General features: G+C 46.5%; 1 protein-coding gene across 5 annotated transcripts in view; it reads left to right on the top strand.

Annotated features, from left to right (window-relative positions):
- Positions 1 to 18,696, top strand: part of ILRUN (inflammation and lipid regulator with UBA-like and NBR1-like domains) — a 58,988-nt gene that overhangs the window by 23,363 nt on the left and 16,929 nt on the right. For all 5 annotated transcript variants that reach the window (XM_075910310.1, XM_075910311.1, XM_075910308.1 and 2 more), the window contains exons 2-3: positions 2,481 to 2,635; positions 15,110 to 15,307. In XM_075910310.1, coding sequence (XP_075766425.1) covers positions 2,481 to 2,635; positions 15,110 to 15,307 — 353 coding nt within the window. The remainder of the gene's footprint in view (positions 1 to 2,480; positions 2,636 to 15,109; positions 15,308 to 18,696) is intronic.

Below are 18,696 nucleotides of genomic sequence, written 5' to 3'. Positions count from 1 at the left end.
AATCTGCTGCAGGGAGGAGAGTGCTCTCCAGCGGCTGCATGGGGGAAGAGCGGCGGGGCTGAGCTCCCTCTCGCGTGCTGCAGAAAATTGGCTCGTGTGCCATAAGTGGCACGTTTGCTGTAGGTTGCCGACCCCTGCTTTAGACCTTCATACATGGCATGAGTTTCACAGGTTGTGCATTATGTCAAGAAGTATTCCCATGTTTGTTTTAAACCTGCTGTCTGTTAATTCCATTGGGTGACCTCTAGTTCTTGTGTTGTGCAAAGGATTAAATAATAATTCACTATTGCTTATCTCGACACCATTCATGATATTTCAGACTGCTGTGTGTCTTAATCATCGTTTTTCTAAGGTAAATGGTTCTGGCCTTTTTAGACTGTATCTACACTATCATTACTTTGGTATAACTTATGACGTTCAATGGTGTGAATAAGCCCCCCAGTGACATAAGTTAGGCTAACCTTAGCACTGCTGTGGACAGTGCACACGGTGCTTGTTGGATTAATTAAGTTGACTGGAGAGCTTACCTTTTGGCTTAGAGCAGCTGCCCTAGAAAGCTTACAGCAGTGCAGCTGTGTCACTATAAGATCTCTAGTGTAGTCAGTCTGTCTCTCTCATATCGTTCTGTGTTCTATTGATGTTAGATATAGTGTAACTGAACAATCATGTAACTGCATGAAATCTTGGTGGTTACATGAGTATTCGATTGTCCCCAGGAGTAGGGCCGGCGGCCTGTGCTCTGGCCCCATGCTTGGGGAGCCTCCCACCACCCTGCGCTGCTTCCTCAGTATCAAAAGGCAGCAGTGCAGGGTGGCAGGCGGGAGCTGGGCTGTGAGAGGAGCCAGTTTAAAAACCAGCTGGCAGCTGGTAAGCGAGGGGAGCTGGTTTTCAAACTGGCTCCCGCTTGCCACCCCAAGCTGCTGCCTTGTATAGAGAGGCAGTAGCATGGGGGGCAGGAAGGGGGCAGGGGATTCCCCAGGGGTGGGGTTGGACTTCACTGGCAGCTGGCCCCATCACTGGGGTCTATAGAATAGTTGCGTAACATGATATTTTATGTGGTTACATGACTATTCAATTATATGATCGCTAACATCCCTACTACGTGCAACATATACATCCCTCTCTGTCCCCCTGCAAGTAAATTTTTTAGTGGGCTGGCTGATAGGCTGGCTCATCCCGGCTTGCACTGGGACCTGGCACCAACTCCCGATTCGGCTCTGCAGTACAAGCACTAAGATCTGCCACAGGGTTTGATGCTGGGTCCCGGCATGAGCCAGCATGCCTGAACACTGGCTGTTAGAGCTTGTACTTCAGAGTCGCAGCAAGGGTTGATGCTGGATCCCAGTATTAAGAGCCAGTGTGCGGGCAGGCTGGCTCAGTCCTGGCTAGTACTGGAACGCAGCATCAATCCTGTTGCGGTTCTGAGGTACAATCACTAAGAGCTGGCACGAGGCTTGATTCTGGGTCCTGGCATGGTCCAGGACTGAGCCAGCCAGCCCATACGCCAGCTTTTAGTGCTTCTAGTGCGGAGTTGCAGCAGGGGTTGATGCTGGGTCCTGGCATGAGTTGGCACTGAGTGGTAGCACTGCTACCCCGTATCAATCATGTAGTAGACAAAATTTTTGTTGACTATATAGTTAATGAATTACATGCTTCTTAACTTCCCTAATCCAAAGAGGAACATAACTGCGTCTTACCTGTGTTCTGAATGAGGGGAGGCTCTTAGTCAACATCTTCAGTAAAGATTCACCCGACAGTATGTTTTACCCAAGGATCTTGCATCGCTTTTCTGAAAACCCTCACAATGCCTCTGTGAGGAATTAGCTCTGTTTTAGATGAGTACACTGAGAAGTTAAGTGACTTGCCTGAAGCGTCTCATAGTGAATTATAGGTGCAGCCTAGAATTGAAGATAGGACTCCTGAATTTGAATTCTCATCTTATCCTTCGACCATTTTTTTTAAATTGCTGATAAAATGACTTAATTTATAAAGTATTGACTATGGCTCTAGAGCCCATAACATTGAATAGCGCTGAAACGTGTCTACTGATGCAAGCTTCTACCGTCACCTGATCTATTAAGGTCTTAAGTACATTGTCTATCTGAAATAGGTTATAAGCTCTGTGGAGCTGGGATTGTGTTCAGGTCTGAGCATGCTATCACCAATAAATAAGCTCTTTGTTTGTAATTCATGCCATTTTGTGTATAACCATGTACTTTGAAAGCAGCAGGGCCTGTATCGTAGTTGATCCAGCAATGATTTTGGTTTTGAGAATTGAATAATTCCACATGTGTGCTTTGTGCTTCATCCATGCCATAGAGCTAGAGGATCAGAAGATCTTGTATTGCAAAATTAACTTAACTGAGCTAACATTCTTTAAATTTGTTAGTTAGCTTTAAGAGATGGAGTGTATAAGCCCTTGAAAGGGACCTGACCAACTGGTCTGTACTTACAGCTACATTCTCTTTTTTCTTTTTCAGGAACCTGCAAGCAGCCATTGGAGCCTACTATGACTTTGAGAGTCCGAACATTAATGTGCCCTCCATGTCCTTTGTGGAAGACGTTACCATAGGAGAAGGGGAGTCCATCCCACCTGATACCCAGTTTACAAAAACATGGAGGATACAAAACACAGGTAAATGGGGTTAGATTTCTTTCCTTTTTTACTAAACTGAGATGGAAATATCATAGAAATCAAGATCTACTTGTGCAGAATGATCTTTTATTTCATAGTAGTAAAGTTATTTCATGTCAAGGTATTAATGAAGGGGGAGGTTTGAGACCCAAGGGGCAATGAAGTGCCTATATTCCATTGAAAATCAATGGTAGTTAGGTGCCTACCATCTTGTTGCCTTTGAAAATGTTCACCTTTCTGGTAGGGATGTGAAAGATTAACTGGTAAGTGTTGGAGCAGCTCTCTGCCTGCCACGGGAAGGGAGCTGCTCCAGCCCTGCTGGGCCTGCCGCGAATGGGGACACTCCAGGCTGGATAGAGCACCCCTTTAATTGGTTAAACATCACATTTAACTGCTTAACCCAGGGCTTCTCAAATTTTGTGATACCGTGACCCCCCTCTAAGTTGCTCGTGACCCCTGGGAGGTCAGGACCCACAGTTTGAGAAATGTGGGGTTAACCAGTTAAATGGGGTTTTACATCTATACTTTCTGGACAGTCACTTTTGGGTGAAATGGAAGCCTGATGTTATATTGACAGGCAGGGAGCTGTAATTTCTGTCTTATCTACATTAACTTTCCAGGGAAGCTGAGTCAGGAGACGTAATACAAAGGTCTGTATATTTGTTAGAAAGAAAAAAGCAGATGTGATGTGATATCTGCAGCCTAGCTTCTTGCTGCTGTTCCCTCAGGCTTCTTCCATGCTTACCATCCTCACTGCCTTTTTTAGGAGGGCTCTTTTATATGGCAGTAACATGACAAGGGGTAGAACAAGATGGTGTTGATATGGGTATAAAAGGACCTTACGAACTCTTTTTTTTTTTCTTTTCAGTCCCAGGTATATCTGGTCACTTGAGTAATTTCTATCCCTATAAACTGGATTGATATTTTCTGTGCCCTTCGTTAGTAATTCGTTTATAGGCTGTTTATACTTTGAGCTCTGCACAGCACCATTGTATTTATGGGGATGTTTGTTGTCCTGTTCAAACCTTCTGTTTTGACTGGTTGACATCCTGAATGTTCCAAACTCTGTGGAGGAGGAATTTGTAATGTAAATTCTCAATCTGAAAATAAAACCACGGGACCTAGAAGTGGTCCCAAGTAGTAGTTTCTGTTGAAGTTCTTTATTCTTCTTGCTCTTCTTCTGTCCCTATGCTATATACTTCACTTAGGAGGAAAGCCTTTAATTGGGATGGTAGTTGTGTTGGAACAATTCCCTAGGAACACATTTAGCCTTACTATTGTGAATGGCATGAGCCAGATGGCACACTACTGAAATCAGTAGTTTTGCTCCAATTGGAGCAGTATCAGTCCCTGCCTGGATACAATATTATTAACAATTCTGATTCAGACAGATTAATGTCTCCAGTTATGATGTCCAGTGGTCTTTTGACCAGGAGTTTCCATCCCTGTGGAATTTGCCAAATACAAATGAAATGCAATAAAAATTGCATGGAATTTCTTATTTTCAATCTTTTCCTTCGCATAAAAAAGGCTCTTCTAATCACAGTCTCTTCCAACTAGAGGATGGAAATTATGTACTTTTACAAAGGGATATTTTTCAGCAAGTAAACTCAGCCCATTTAAAATCAGAATTGTTTTATTTAAACGTCTTTAAACTCACGAGCAGCGAGTATGTTAGAACAACATTTCATTCTTTTTTGTGTGTATGTGGTCTGTATGCTCTCCATTCTGTTGTTTGTGGGGCACTTCATAGAATCAATGATAGTGTTGAGAAATCAATAGAGATGATGCAACTCGGAGAAGAAATGGTGTAAGGTCCAACTAAATTACTCACCGCAAGGCTGTGATCTTTGTAATTCTATTAAAACTGTGTGTGACTTGTGGAAGAGCATAATCTTGTGACAATTACTAGAGGAGAGGATGTGATGCAAGTTTGAGAAGACATCATTTCAGCATGAGGTGAGCCAAAACAGTCTCTTGCATGTGAGTCTGAAGTGAGGCCAGGCAAAATAAATGCTCAGCATTTATTTACTGGGATGTAATTATGGGAGGAAATGAGATGGGTCAGTTCAAAGAGAGATAATATTTTGTCCTTAAGTACTGCAATGACCAACTGTTGTATGTGTAGTTAACCGATGTATCAGAATTGAATTGCGATGCTTTTGCTGCTTCTGTGCAGAAGAATGATCGCATAACAATGACTGTGTGAGCAAAATACAGCAGTATAAAAATAAGTGATTGTATTTGCTATAGTGCTTGGAGCGCTGTATAGTAATATGCTAGTTTCCTGATGAATAAACTAGGGCAATACAACTTAGATGGGGCTACTATAAGGTGGGTGCATAACTGTCTGGATAACCGTTCTCAGAGAGTAGTTATTAATGGTTCACAGTCATGCTGGAAGGGCATAACAAATAGGGTTGCACAAGGATCTGTTTTGGGATGGGTTCTGTTCAGTATCTTCCTCAGCGGTTTAGATGATGGCATAGAGAGTACGCTTGTTAAGTTTGCAGATGATACCAAGCTGGGAGGGGTTGCAAGTGCTTTGGAGGATAGGGTCATAATTCAAAATGATCTGGATAAACTGGAGAAATGGTCTGAGGTAAATAGGATGAAGTTTAATAAAGAGAAATGCAAAGTACTCCACTCTAGGAAGGAGCAATCCATTTCACACATACAGGCGTCAGAGTATTGTGTCCAATTCTGGGCACCGCATTTCAAGGAAGATGTGGAGAAACTGGAGAAGACCAAAGAAGAGCAACAAAAATGATTAAAGGTCTAGAAAACATGAGCTATGATGGAAGACTGAAAGAATTGGGCTTGTTTAATTTAGAAAAGAGAAGACTGAGAGGGGACATGATAGCGGTTTTCAAGTACTGAAAAGAGTGTTACAAGGAGAAGGGAGAAAATTGTTCTTCTTGACCTCTGATGATAGAACAAGAAGCAATGGGTTTAAGTTGCTGCAAGGGAAGTTGAGGGTTGGACATTAACCACCCTGACTGTTAAGAAGTTTTTCCCTATACACTTGAATAAATTACCTAGGGTAGGGATGTAAGTGACTAGTCAAGTAGTCGACTATCTGATAAGCATACGTTTATTGGGTAGTTGAGTGAATACTCGCTTCCTCCTTGGCCCCCGCTGCCTCTGTATCAGAGGCAGCAAGGGGGGAAGCAGGAGGTGGTGCTGGGGAGAGCCCAGCTTAAAAACTGACTCCCCCCAGCATCGTCTTCGCAGTGCAGGGGAGACAGAGCCCAGGATCCCAGGGGTGGCGCAAGCCGGGACTATCCAGTCCCTGCTTGAGCTGCCCTGATAGCTGACTCTGCTGTGACTCTGCACTTTAAATGCAGTAAGAGCTCGGCGGGCTTTTATTACATTTAAAGTGTAGAGCCACAGCAGGAACGCTCCCCTTACCCCTTTATCGACTAATCAAATTATGGAATTTTCATTGACTACTTGATTACTCATTTAACTGATAGTTAACATCCCCTAGCCTAGGGAAGTTGTGGTCTCTCCATCACTGGATATATTTCAGAGCAGATTAGACAGACACCGATCAGGGATGATCTAGATGGTGCTTGGTCCTGCCATGAGGGCAGGGGCCTGGACTGGATCTCTTGAGGTCCCTTCCAGTTCTTGTGTTCTATGATTCTATGCTAAAAATTCTAAAACAAGCATTATTAAAAGCCCACCGTCCTAAAAACTTAGACTTTGAAACTGGCCAAGAGGGGAGGTCAAGGTAGACTCAGCAGCACTGTTGTATTGGACTTTCCTGTGTGTATTTGGTGGTTGTTTGGGTAAAATAGAAAGGTGATTGAGCACTGTGTCTTATAATTTGTAAAACCAGTTGACAAATCTATACACGTATTATATTTGACATTAATTGTCTATATATTATATACATAAGACATGCTTGACAATTAATGAGGGATAGATCCCAGTGGAGCACGTTTTTCACCCTAGCAATCCCCACAGCAAAGGCACTATAACCTTCTTATCTGTTGAGGTGGCGTTTCCTAGAAGTTCAAGTCCTGTCTTAAGTTTAAGATTGAGACTGAAAAGTGCGAAAACCCTAAATGAAATCCCCATATGTGAGACCTCTTAGTGTTGGCTGATAGACCTGTCTGTAGTAGCTAAAGCAGTGTTTCTTAAACTGTTCTGTGGTGCACTGGTGTACCATGGAGAACAACAGAGTTCAAAATGACTGCCCTTAAAGGGACAGGCGACCTTTTCCCCCTCAATAACTCCCCCCCGCCCCCAACAAAAAAATTTGGAGTTCCTCATAAAAAAAGTTGTTTGTTCCTTGGTCTTAAAAAGTTTAAGAAACTATCTAGATTTTTTTTTTAAGCTACAGTGAATTTTATATTTTGTTTAAAATTTGTTTCCTCTCCTAAAATCTTTGGGCCTTATAAGATGTGCGTTAGGAAACTGAAAGAAACAGTTTTAACATAAAATTCCTTGTTTTTTTGGCATCTTGTCAAAACCAAAATTTTGGCTTTCACCAGGCCTGAAACATGACTTGTTTTGTACATTTTGGCTGTAACAATAATTGGCTCTGTCCACAAGGGCCAGACCACACCGTTACATCTTGGTTTAGCTTCAGTCCAGGGAAACTACCGTTTTCATGGTGGTATTGCTGTTGTGCAGTTTAGACTGTCTCTCTCATTTAAAAATTATTTTAATTAAGATTTTTTTATCGAAGGACTGAAATGTTGTTCAAGATAAGATCTTGTAGGTAAATAGTGAAGTAAAGCCAAGATTCTTCTTCGAGTGGTTGCTCATGTACATTCTAATATAGGTGTGTGTGCGTAGCATGTACGTGCTGTTGGAGACTTTCCCCTCAGCAGTACCCTTAGGGCAGGGGTGTCCAAACTTTTTTCAAAGAGGGCCAGATTTGATGAAGTGAACATGCGTGAGGGCCGACCATTTTGCCTGACATTCTTTGAACCATTAAAATTAAATGCAAATTAACTATTTTATGCAAAGTTTATTGCAAACGGCATACTTTTCATTTCGTCACATGGATGACAAATCTAAACAGGTGTTAAATCACTCTGCCTTTCATATCTGAAGGCCAGATGAAAAAAAAATCCAGGAAGCTGAAATATATGTCAGGAACATTGTAAAGTACATTACATATTATTGGTAATAAAGGTTGTCTGTCAACTTTTAAGTTAAAAAAATATGAACAGGAACATAACACCAAGTATATATGTTGTGTCCAAATATATTTACAACTGATTTAGACCAACTGACATTAACTGAGATTTTACAATGTATTCATCTCAATACATATGGATTCGTTGGGGGCCATAAAAGATAGATATTGCCAAATTACCTGTGGGGCCGTATTAAACCGGAACACGGGCCGCAATTGGCCCGCGGGCCGGACTTTGGACATGCCTGCCTTAGGGCCAGCAGGAGCCCCCTGGAGTGGCGCCGATATATCAGCCCATATATATCCTTGGTGGCCCCTTCACCCACTCAGTTCCTTGAAAGTCGTTGGAACAACCCTCAGCTCGTCTTCGAGTCATTCTCTTCACAGTTCTTCTCCATTGTTAGCTGTCTTCTGTTAAGTACCTGTTAATTTAGTTAGACTTTTCTTTTTACCCTGCTGCAGCATGCTGTGTGCCTGTGGCAGGGCATGCCCGGCCCACAAGGCTTTAAGCCCTGCAAGAAGTGCAACAAGTCTATGCTGTGTGGTGACTGTCACTCGTGTTTGAAGTACCTGGGAGAATCGCACATTAGAGACGCGCGCAAGATTTGTAAGGTGTTTAAGCCTAGGACCAAACGAGAGTGAGAGTCATGGCTCAAGGTGCTCCTGATGGAAGCGGCACTTTGGCTGGCTCAGGCACCGTTACCTGGTGTGCCGACGTAGTCGGGGTTCCCCTGACACTGCACCCACCGTAGCAGCAAGAACAGACTCCGCCAGCTGGTAGAATAGAGGGTGTTTATTGCTTTCCCAGGATACAGCATAGACATGATGTGTTTACAGGAGTCTGGGCCAGGATATCTCAGACCCCTTGAGATGGGGTCCCTGGGCCCCTAGATTCCAGCCCTCTCCTTAGACTGGTTCCTTCATGATTCCAGCCCAAGACTGCCACTGCCCCTTCACCCGAAACCTGGTGTTGGTCTCCACCTCTCTGCCTTTATCTCTCTCCCTGGGAGGCTGAGCCTAGGTGTCTGGGTTAATACACATTTGGATGAGTCAGTGAGAATCTCACATCACAGCACAGGGGGACCCCAGGTTACAGAGCAGACAGCCCCCCCACGCCACAACTGGACTCGGCACCAAGTATCAACAGTACACTGGCCTTGGTGCGTGACAGCTCCGCACACCATGCCTCCCTAGTACCGCACAGGGCCAGACGTCGCTCCCAGTCGCTGGTACGGATATGGAAGAGGAGTCCTAATAGGGATTGATCCCCACCCAGGTATGCATTCTCTGTGCGCTCTACAGTGGGGCATCCAGCTCCAGTCAGTCCAGAGCCTGGGCCTTCTAGATGGGCCTTCTACTTTTTCCACCGGAGGGATGTGAGTCCTTCAGAGGATCTCCTGGACCTGTCCACCCTGGAGGCTTTGGTGGTAGCAAGGGTGCTTATATACTTCTCCCTCCCCTCCACCCTCTCCGGCACCCTCAAGACAGCATGGGGGTGCCCGGTACTGCTCCCCTCCTAGGGTGCCTGGAGAAACCGTACATGATGTGTGGCAGAGCCATGTGGCACATGCAACACCTCCCTTGGCACTGTCTGTCACACCGGTGCCGTTGGCACCGGTTCCAGCACAGGATGCGATGCTGATAACCTGCTCGGCACCATGGCACCTACCGTCAGGGACCCTGTCTTGGCCATGCCTCCTCCTCTACCTCGGCACCATGGCAAACTGGAAGTCATGTTTCAGCACGACGCAGGACAGTCAACACCGGCCCTTGGCACTGCCTTAGACCGCCTCTGAGTACTCCTCTGACTCCGACGTGGAGTCTGCATGGTCTTCACCGGGCTCTTGGTCCCGTTCACGGCACCGTTCCCGGCACTGTACTTCTCCACATCGGTACCAACAACAGTGGGCTCAGCCAATCCCCATACCGATGGTCCAGCAGACATGGCCACCCCAGTCACCTTTTTGGACCCCCTGGGCCTATCATCAGGGCCAGGGTGCGAACCCTTCTAGACTGGCTTGTGTCACGTCAGGTCCACGAGTCCCTCCATTGGCGACTCCTTTGGTCCGGTCCCCCACTTCGGCCCACTCACTACCTCAGGGCCAGTCATCCCCAGGCTCAGGGGAGAGCACGGCTCTGGTGAGCCAACCTCTCTCTCCGTGGCTACGTTGGACAATCCAGGCCATACAGAGACCCCCCCACCCCCTCCCGCCGAGCAAAGGGGTCATAGTCCTCCTCCCCGGATGAGGCTCTGGCTGACTCTGCACCCTCCATGGATGCCAGGGCCCAACAAGACCACCTGGCCCAAAGTCTGGAAGTCCAGGTGGACAAGGTCTCTGAGGTCTCAACATCTTGCACGCAGACACTCCCTCCAGAGTGGCGTTGCCAATCAACAAGACGGTAGCCAAGATCTCGGCAGCCTTGTGGCAAACTCCAGCGTCCATCTCGCCCACCGATAAACGTGTGGAACAGAGGTGTTTTGTCCCTCAGGAGGGTAATGAACACCTCTTCTCCTATCCTCCCCCGGTGTTCGTTAGGCAGTCAACCAGAGGGAGAGGCAGGGACAGCCTGCGGCCACCCCTAAGAACAGGGAAGCTAAAAAGACCGACTTACTGGACAGAAAAGTCTACGCATCTGGGGGGCATCCAATACCGAATTGCCAACTAACAAGTTTTTCTGTCCAGATACGCCTACAACACCTGGGCATCAATGGACAAGTTTACAGTCTTGCTCCCCAGAGACTCCTGTGCGGAGTATAAGGCCCTTAAGGAGGAGGGGAGAGTACTTTCTCGAATGGCACTACAAGCAGCACTTGATGTGGCTGTTGTGGCTTCTCGAGTCATGGCCACCAGAGTGGTCCTGCATTCGTAGCTCCAGGGCTCCGGAGTGCTGCCGGAAGTCCAAAACACCTTGCAGGACCTCCCTTTCGAAGGCACATCGCTCTTCTCCGAGCAAACTGGCCAGCAGCTCCATGGCCTGAAGGACACGAGAGCCACATTAAAGTCCTTGGGCCTTCACACACCTGCCACCCAGATGCGTTCATATGCTAATAGGAATGCCCCTAGAATGCCTCCACAGGGCCCACGCCCCGATTTTACCCATTGTAGGGGGCAGGGGTAATAATGGCAGGAACAATAGGTGCCGCCCTCGCACAGCCCCAGATTCTAACCAGGGGCCCCCTCAATAACCCCACCAGGTCCCAACAAAGGTTTTGACGGGATAGCCTTATATCTTCCAGGCTCACAGAACGTCCTAGCGGACAGATTGAACAGATCGTTTGCGAGCTATGAGTGGTCCCTGTGTTGGGACGTTGCCCAATCCATCTTGCGCTTGTCGGGGTTTTCTCATCTGGATCTGTTCACCACAAGGCAGAGCATGAAGTGCCCTCACTACTACTCCTTCATGGGGCAGGGACAGGAGTCCCTAGGGGACGCTCTCCTTCTCCACTGGCCACAAGGCCTGCTGTACGGCTTCCTGCCCTTCCTACTAGTTCACAGGGTCTTGTTGAAAGTGCAACAGTTCAGTGCGTCATTAATTCTAATCACCCCAGCGTGGCCCAGACAGCATTGGTTTTCGACCCTCCTCAACCTTCATGCGAGAGGCCTGTAACCCTCCCACTGGTCCAGAACCTGATATCCCAGGACTTGGGCAGGCTTCACCATTCAGACCTACAGTCCCTCCACTTGACAGCTCCATGGTTAACGGAAGAGGAGCTCCAGTGCTCTCAACGAGTCCAAGAAGCCCTTCTGGGTAGCAGAAAACCTTCCACTAGAACTACGTACCTCGCTAAGTGGAAGCGGTTTTGCTGTTGGGCTTCTCAGAAGGGGGTACAGCCAAGTTAGGCACCAATCCCTTTGATCCTGGATTACCTGTTGGACCTCAAGCTCCAGCATCTCTCTTCCTCTTCTATTAAGGTCCACCTAGCGGTCATTTTGGCCTTCCACCCAGGGAAAGGGGGGGAAATGCTATTTGCCAACCCTATGGTCAACAGGTTCCTAAAAGGAATGGACAGACTCCATCTGTATGTCCGGCAATCCGTTCCCCAGTGGGAACTAAATCTGGTACTATCCAAACTTATAGGGCCCCCGTTCGAACCACTAGCCACATGCTCCCTCCTTCGCCTATCATATAAGGTGTCCCTCCTAGGTAGGAGCAATCACACCCGTGAGGTGGCTGTCTGAGCTTAGGGCATTGACGTCAGATCCCCCCAACACAGTATTTTTTTAAAGACAAGGTCCGGCTCCGCCCTTACCTAGCCTTTTTGCCGATGATAGTTTCTGCATTTCACCCTTCCCAGGATATTTTTCTACCAGTTTTTTACCCCAAACCACATGCATTGGAGAGAGAGCAAGCTTTACACATGTTAGACGTCCGTAGGGTGCTAGCCTTTTATTTAGACAGGACTAAACCGTTCCGAAAATCACTACAACTTTTCGTAGCCAATGTGGATCACATGAGAAGCCAACCTGTATCCACTCAGCAGATGGCCTCATGGATAACTGCCTGTGTCAGGGAGTGCTACTCTCTAGCGGGCATTTCAGCCCCAACACTTAGAGCACACTCCACGAGAGCTATGGCAGCTTCCACTGCTTTCGCAGCACAGGTTTCCATCCTGGATATCTGTAGGGCTACCACATGGTCCTCGGTCCACACGTTTGCCAACCATTCTGTGCTGTCCCATCAGGCCAGAGAGGAGAATGCCCTATGTAGGGCGGTCCTTAACTCCTCCGTGGTTTCGACTTCCAGCCTTCCGCCTAGTTAGGTTCTGCTTTAGTCACCTATATTGGAATGCACATGAGCAATCACTCGAAGAAGAAAGAACGGTTACTTACCTCGTAACTGTGATTCTTCGAGATGTGTTGCTCATGTCCATTCCAAATCACCGCCCTTTATCCAGAATATGCTGGTAAGAAGGAACAGAGTGGGTGAGGGGGCCAACAGGGGTATATATGGGCTGATATATCTGCGCCCACTCCAGGGGTCTCCCTGCTGCCCCAAAGGGTACTGCTGAGGGAAAAGTCTCTGACGGCGCGTGTACGCTGCGCACGCACACACCTATATTGGAATGGACATGAGCAACACATCTCGAAGAATCACAGTTACGAGGTAAGTAACCGTTCTTTCTTAATGATCCTGCAGCAACTCTTGATTAAATGACTTCAGTTTTAAAAGATGAAAAAAATAGTGAAGCATTGCTTTGAGGGATTAGATGTAGAAGAGCTGCATTCTGTCTGGTGCAGAAAGTAGAGCTATTGTGTACTCATTGAGTTGAACCAGCTCTCTTAGAATTCTGTAAGCAAGTAGTGCTGTTTGAGTAAGCTGCTTTCAGGCAGGCCTTTTTGCCTGTTGTCAAAGACTAAGGTCCAGCCCTTCTGCACTGCGATAGTCTTTCTGCAGGCTAACCAGTCACCAGGCTTCAGCAAACTTATTTCCATCTCCCAGTCTACCCCTAGCTGCTGTGAGCACCTTTGGGTAGTCACTGCAATATATCCTCTCCCAAGAAATTCATGTACTGAAATAGCATGGCGTAATAATCATTTTGTGTTGATGGCTCTTATCAGCTGTAGCACTCTAAGCGCTGGGCAAGTATAAAGCCATTAAAACTGATAAAAATCACATTATTTAAACCAAAAACATGTTGCCAGGCTGCAAACCCTTTCACACAAAAGTCTTTATGCTCTGAAACTCCCACGCATCACCGTCTTAAGGCCAGCTAACCACTCCGATCTTCCTTTTCAAATAGTCCTCTACCGTCATGTTATTTCTAACTAACTTTGGGTCCAAAGATAGCTGCTGTGATCTCATTCCAACTGTGTCTCACTGAAACTTCCTCAGTTGATAGTTTTCCCTCTAGGTTCAACACCTACAGATGATTCATTGCCCAGCCCTTGTTACAGTACCTCCAGAAAAATATATTCTTCCATAAAGTCAGGTATCTCAAGAAATGATCCTACAAGATGATGATTGGGCACTAATACCTATCCAGAGTTGCCATCTCAGCGTGGGCTTGCAATGATCAGGGCTTACCAAGCAGTGGCGAGCCCCGCTTGCCCGCCACGCGCTATCGTGCGCTGTGCATGCGCTGACTGCGCTGCGTGGCTGTGCCGGGCTAAAATCTACTCGCCGTGGGCGAGTAGATTACATTAATTGTTGAGCCCCGGCAGTGATCATATACTGGATGATTTACCCGGCATTGCTTGGGTCCTGAACTCAGTGTTTGTTTTTTGAAAAATAAAATGGGGCTGGAGATGAGGCAGGCTACCCTGGAGAGAGAGGACTACCACAGCCCCCCCTCAGCACAGCAGCTTGTGGCAATCTAAACTAGGGAAGTTAAATCCTGGTTTATTCAGTTAACTGGTTAAATCTTATGTTCAACCCTTTAAATGAGGGTGGGCAGGGTGGAGCCATGGGCGGGGACTGCTCTAGCTGGGCTGCAGTGCACCAGGCTGAGCTTGCCACAGGTGGGGGCTACTTTGTCCAGGATGGAGTGCCCCCTCCTGTGGCGGGCCCCTCTGGGCTGCTTCAGTTCCTGCTGGTTAACTGAACCAGTAAGCATTACCCAGCAGTTAACCATTCACATCTCTCATCTAAACTTGGAATACACTGTAAGAGTAGTTCAACCACACCATCTTGGAGATGAAAGGGCGTCACTACAGGAAGGAGAAAAAAAACTGTATATCGGGGCTGCAGGTTGCCCACCACTGATACAAAGGATGTTATTTCTAGTTTGTAAGATTATAAACCGGGAGCACAAAACTGTTAGCTATTTGCAAGACTGCCAACAAACTGAAAAAGAAACCTGACACACTTGAGAGGAAAAGATCTTGTGTTGACTATTAACATATTTTCAGTTATGTGATGGTGGCTTAGGGGGATGAACTGTAAAATGAAGATGGAAAAAACTAGGTGGACATCTTTATTGCATGCTACATGTTTGCCCAACATGGCTAAAGTGCAGCTGAACATGTCATCAAAGGTCGCACACTCAGATATGTTGATTAGTGTTGGCCTTCGTTAAACTACAACTCTGAATTTCCCAATTTTAAAGCACTTGTGCATATGCTACTGGTCTTTCCTTTCAGTTGGTCACATATTGAAACAGTTATGTTTGTATGAAAATCTTTGCTGTTATGGCTAGCTGTTGTGTGAGAAATAGAAAACTTGACTAGCCTGGAATCCTTTTGACTGTTCAACAAGGCAGTGTGACTATTTTAATAAAAGTTTATCTGCTTGTGCAGGAATGTGCCAAAAAGAAGCAGGACAAAGTTGCTACATTTGCGTTGTCACTGACATTTCAATGCCTTTTTCTGTTCAATCAGGGACAGAGGCATGGCCCCCAGGGGTTTGTCTTAAGTACGTTGGGGGAGACCAGTTTGGCCATGTAAACATGGTGATGGTTCGATCGCTAGAGCCCCAGGAGATTGCAGATGTCAGCGTTCAGATGTGCAGCCCTAGCACAGCGGGAATGTATCAGGGACAGTGGCGCATGTGCACTGCTACAGGACTCTACTATGGAGGTAAGTTTTTCCTCTTTTTGCAGTTATCCCTTAGCACTCAAGGTAAGAGCCTTCATCTTTGTATTGTTGTTGGTCCAATGCTGGCTGGCTTCCCAGTCAACCTCCTATTATTTAAATGATAATCTAGTGGGCTACGTCTAGACTGGCCACATAAGACGGAATAGGCATGCAAAGCAGGCGAGTCAGAATAGGGAAATCCGCGGGGGATTTAAATAAACATGGCCGCCGCTTTTTTCCCGGCTTGGGGAAAAGCCAGAAAAGAGCATCTAGACTGGCGCGATCCTCCGGAATAAAGCCCTTTTCCAGAGGATCTCTTATTCCTACTTGAAGCCTGGCTAACTAACCCACAATTGGGGCCAACCCCCCATCTGGCTGCAGCATCATAACACTCTTGCACCCCCCAGAACCCAAATCTGAGCTTATCGTACACTGGAATCCCCTGTCCTTAGCCTCTTACATCCCCAAACTTCTGTACCCCCACATCTTCAGTCTTCTGCCACAACACTTCTGCACCATTCACACACCACAAATGTGTCCAGAGCCCATCATACTCCCAGCGTCCCTGCCCTGAGCCCTTCACATACCCAACCCAAACTCCTGCACCCTCACATCCACGTGCCTGTGGCTTGCTCAGCACCACAACCCTCTGCCTGACGGCAGCACTCTCCAGCCTTGAGCCCTCATCCTGAGCCAGCATTCCCTTCTTCACATGCTCCTGCATCCAAATTCCCTCCCAGAGGTTGCACTTCTCACCCCTTTTCATACCCAGATCATTCATTCCCACCCCAGAGCCCACACATCCTCTGTCTACCCAGTGAGGGTACGGCTAGACTACTAGAGGTTTTTTCCAGGATACCGGAGAGATCCTGGAAAAATTCTTCCGCATCCAGGGACGCCTTTGTTCTTCCGCATTTTTTTAGCGGAAGAGCAAACATCCTCTTTTGGCAACCCCTGTATACCTCGTTCCACGAGGAATAAGGGGGCTTCCGAAAGAAGGGGTAAACAGGCGATATGTTGGGAAAACCTCTTCCTACAGAAGAATCGAAAAACATGGCAGTGTAGCCGTACCCTCATGAGTGTATAAGGGCTGGGGATAGCAAGTGATGGAGAGGAGGAGAACAGAGAGGGTGAGGCTTCAAGGAAGAGGTGGGGTCTTGGGTCAGTAGACCTTGGCTTGTCCTGACTTTTAAAAAGTGATCTTGGGCATAAAAAGTTTGGAGACCACTGATGGTTCTTCCCTTTGAGGCCAGTGCAAGACTGTTCTCTGTACTTCAGGTTTTTTCCCTGTTCATTTTTAAGAGTGGAACAAAAGAGTGCTCACGGAAGACTGTTTTATAATCTAATTGTCCATATCAGGCGTGCTTTTTTTTCTCTCAAGGGAAGGATGTTCAGTGCTTAGCTCTTCTGAAAATTGTGCAGTTTAGTTAGGCACCTGAGTTTGGACTTGAAAGTCTAAAGGTTGATCTAAACTAGGAAGTTGTGCTGCTTTTCCAATACTGGTATAATTTAAAGCTTCTTAAATCCTGCCATCCCTCCCCAGTTTAGTTGCAGGTACATTAGCTCAAAAATGTTTTATTCTGCATAATTATTCCCATATAGCAATAGCTATAACTTCACAGATTTAAGGCTTGTCTACATTTCACTTGCACTGTTTAAAACTTAAGATGGTAAAAATAAATATATTGAAGGAAAAAAATCACACACTGAATGAAAATAGTTTGGATAGTAACACTTAAATGTAAACCACCCTAATTCCATGCACTGAGTTTGGAGAACATGGCCTGTATTTGGAAATACCAGGCCCTTTTTAAATAATAAATAACCCACTGACTTCTGTACTACATTCCTTTGTGATTTGTGCTAAACATTCACTGGTACTAACAGATAGTGAGAACATACTTAACAGGTGTCTCTTGATTTTTTTTTTTATGGCAATTAGTGTACCCTGACTGCATGGGGGGAAATATATTAACACCAGAAAACAAAATAATTATCCTCTTCAAAAGTACATATTAGCAACAGATCAAAGCTTTCTTTGGAGGGGATGTAATTGATACCTGAAATGAGAGGAAAGCTTTCTCCTGTTTTTATTTCTGTTTAGGAGATCTGCATAACTGCAATTGTCTTCTGTAGTTGCACTGCTGTGTAAGGGTATACGATTCTTATTTTTAAAGGTCACTAAGGGGCTGAGCCCCTGCTCACTATACTCGCCAACCCCCCTCTCTGGGGATAGGTGTCTGGCCAGGGGGAGAGTGCAGGATGACTGGCCAGGGGAGGGGGCAGGAGCAGGTCGACGGTGTGGCGCTTTAGTGGATGGGATCTGTGAGGGTGCAGGGTCTTGGTGGAGGGGATGTGTGAGGGGGGCTAGATGTGTGGGGGTCTCGGCCAAGAGGGGGTGTGAGGAGGCGGGGGTACAGGAAGGGAAATGGAGGATGCTGCATGGCTCCCGGCTCCCCCCCCCCCTCCCGCTGCTCCTGCCCTCCCAGAGTATCAGGGAGGAGTGTGTGGTTCCTGCCTGCTTCTGCCTCCTCCCCGCCCCCCCGAGCACCAGGAAGGGGTGAGGCTGCATGACTCCTGCCCCCATGAGCACAGCGGAGGGGGAGGAAGAGAGGATGACGGCAGCTGAAGGTGGAGGGACTGCGGGACACAGAGTGATGTGATGATATCACTCTCATCCTCCAGGAGCATTTTTTTATATAAAGAGAGAGTGATTAGAACTAAAGTGTAGGGTAAAGGTTACAAGTTTTCTTGATTTACTTTCCTTGTGTGTAGCTTTCTCTGATATTTACATTCTTCAGTTAGGATATGTCTAGACTGCAGGCTTCTTTCGCAAGAAGCTTTTTTTCGGAAGAGATCTTCCGAAAAAACTTCTTGTGAAAGAGAGCATCCACACACACAAGTGCATTGAAAAAGTGATCTGCTTTTTCGAAAGAGTGCGTCCAGACTCAGTGGACGCTCTCTCACATATAAGCAGTGATTGCAATGGATGGAATGGCCACCAGGGCACCTGTGCTTTTTCCTCTTTTCTTTTCTTCCGAAAACTCCCTCCCTCTCCAGCCACACACGCCTGTTTGCAAAAGAGCTCTTTCACAAAAAGGCTTCTTCCTTGTAGAATGAGGATTGCCAATGCTGGAAAAACCCCTCTGTTCTTTCAGTTTTTCTTGTAGAAGAACACAATTGTAGTGTGGATGTTCTTCAAGTTTTGTCGGAAAAACAGCTGTTACCCTGAGAAACATAGAGTGATAGCCTGCTTCAGAGGAAGGACCCGTCCCCATAATTCATAGCCAATGATATACACAGTGTGTGGAATTGTTGCCTGATTTCTCTGCATATTTAGATGGTGCTCTGAAGCATGATTTGATTTTCCCTTTTTTTTTGTTGGCATAGCT

Source organism: Pelodiscus sinensis, chromosome 27 (assembly GCF_049634645.1).
Source record: "Pelodiscus sinensis isolate JC-2024 chromosome 27, ASM4963464v1, whole genome shotgun sequence".
NCBI lineage: Eukaryota > Metazoa > Chordata > Testudines > Trionychidae > Pelodiscus > Pelodiscus sinensis.
The sequence above is the reverse complement of the archived record's forward strand: the minus strand, read 5'-3'. Positions and strand labels throughout refer to the sequence as shown.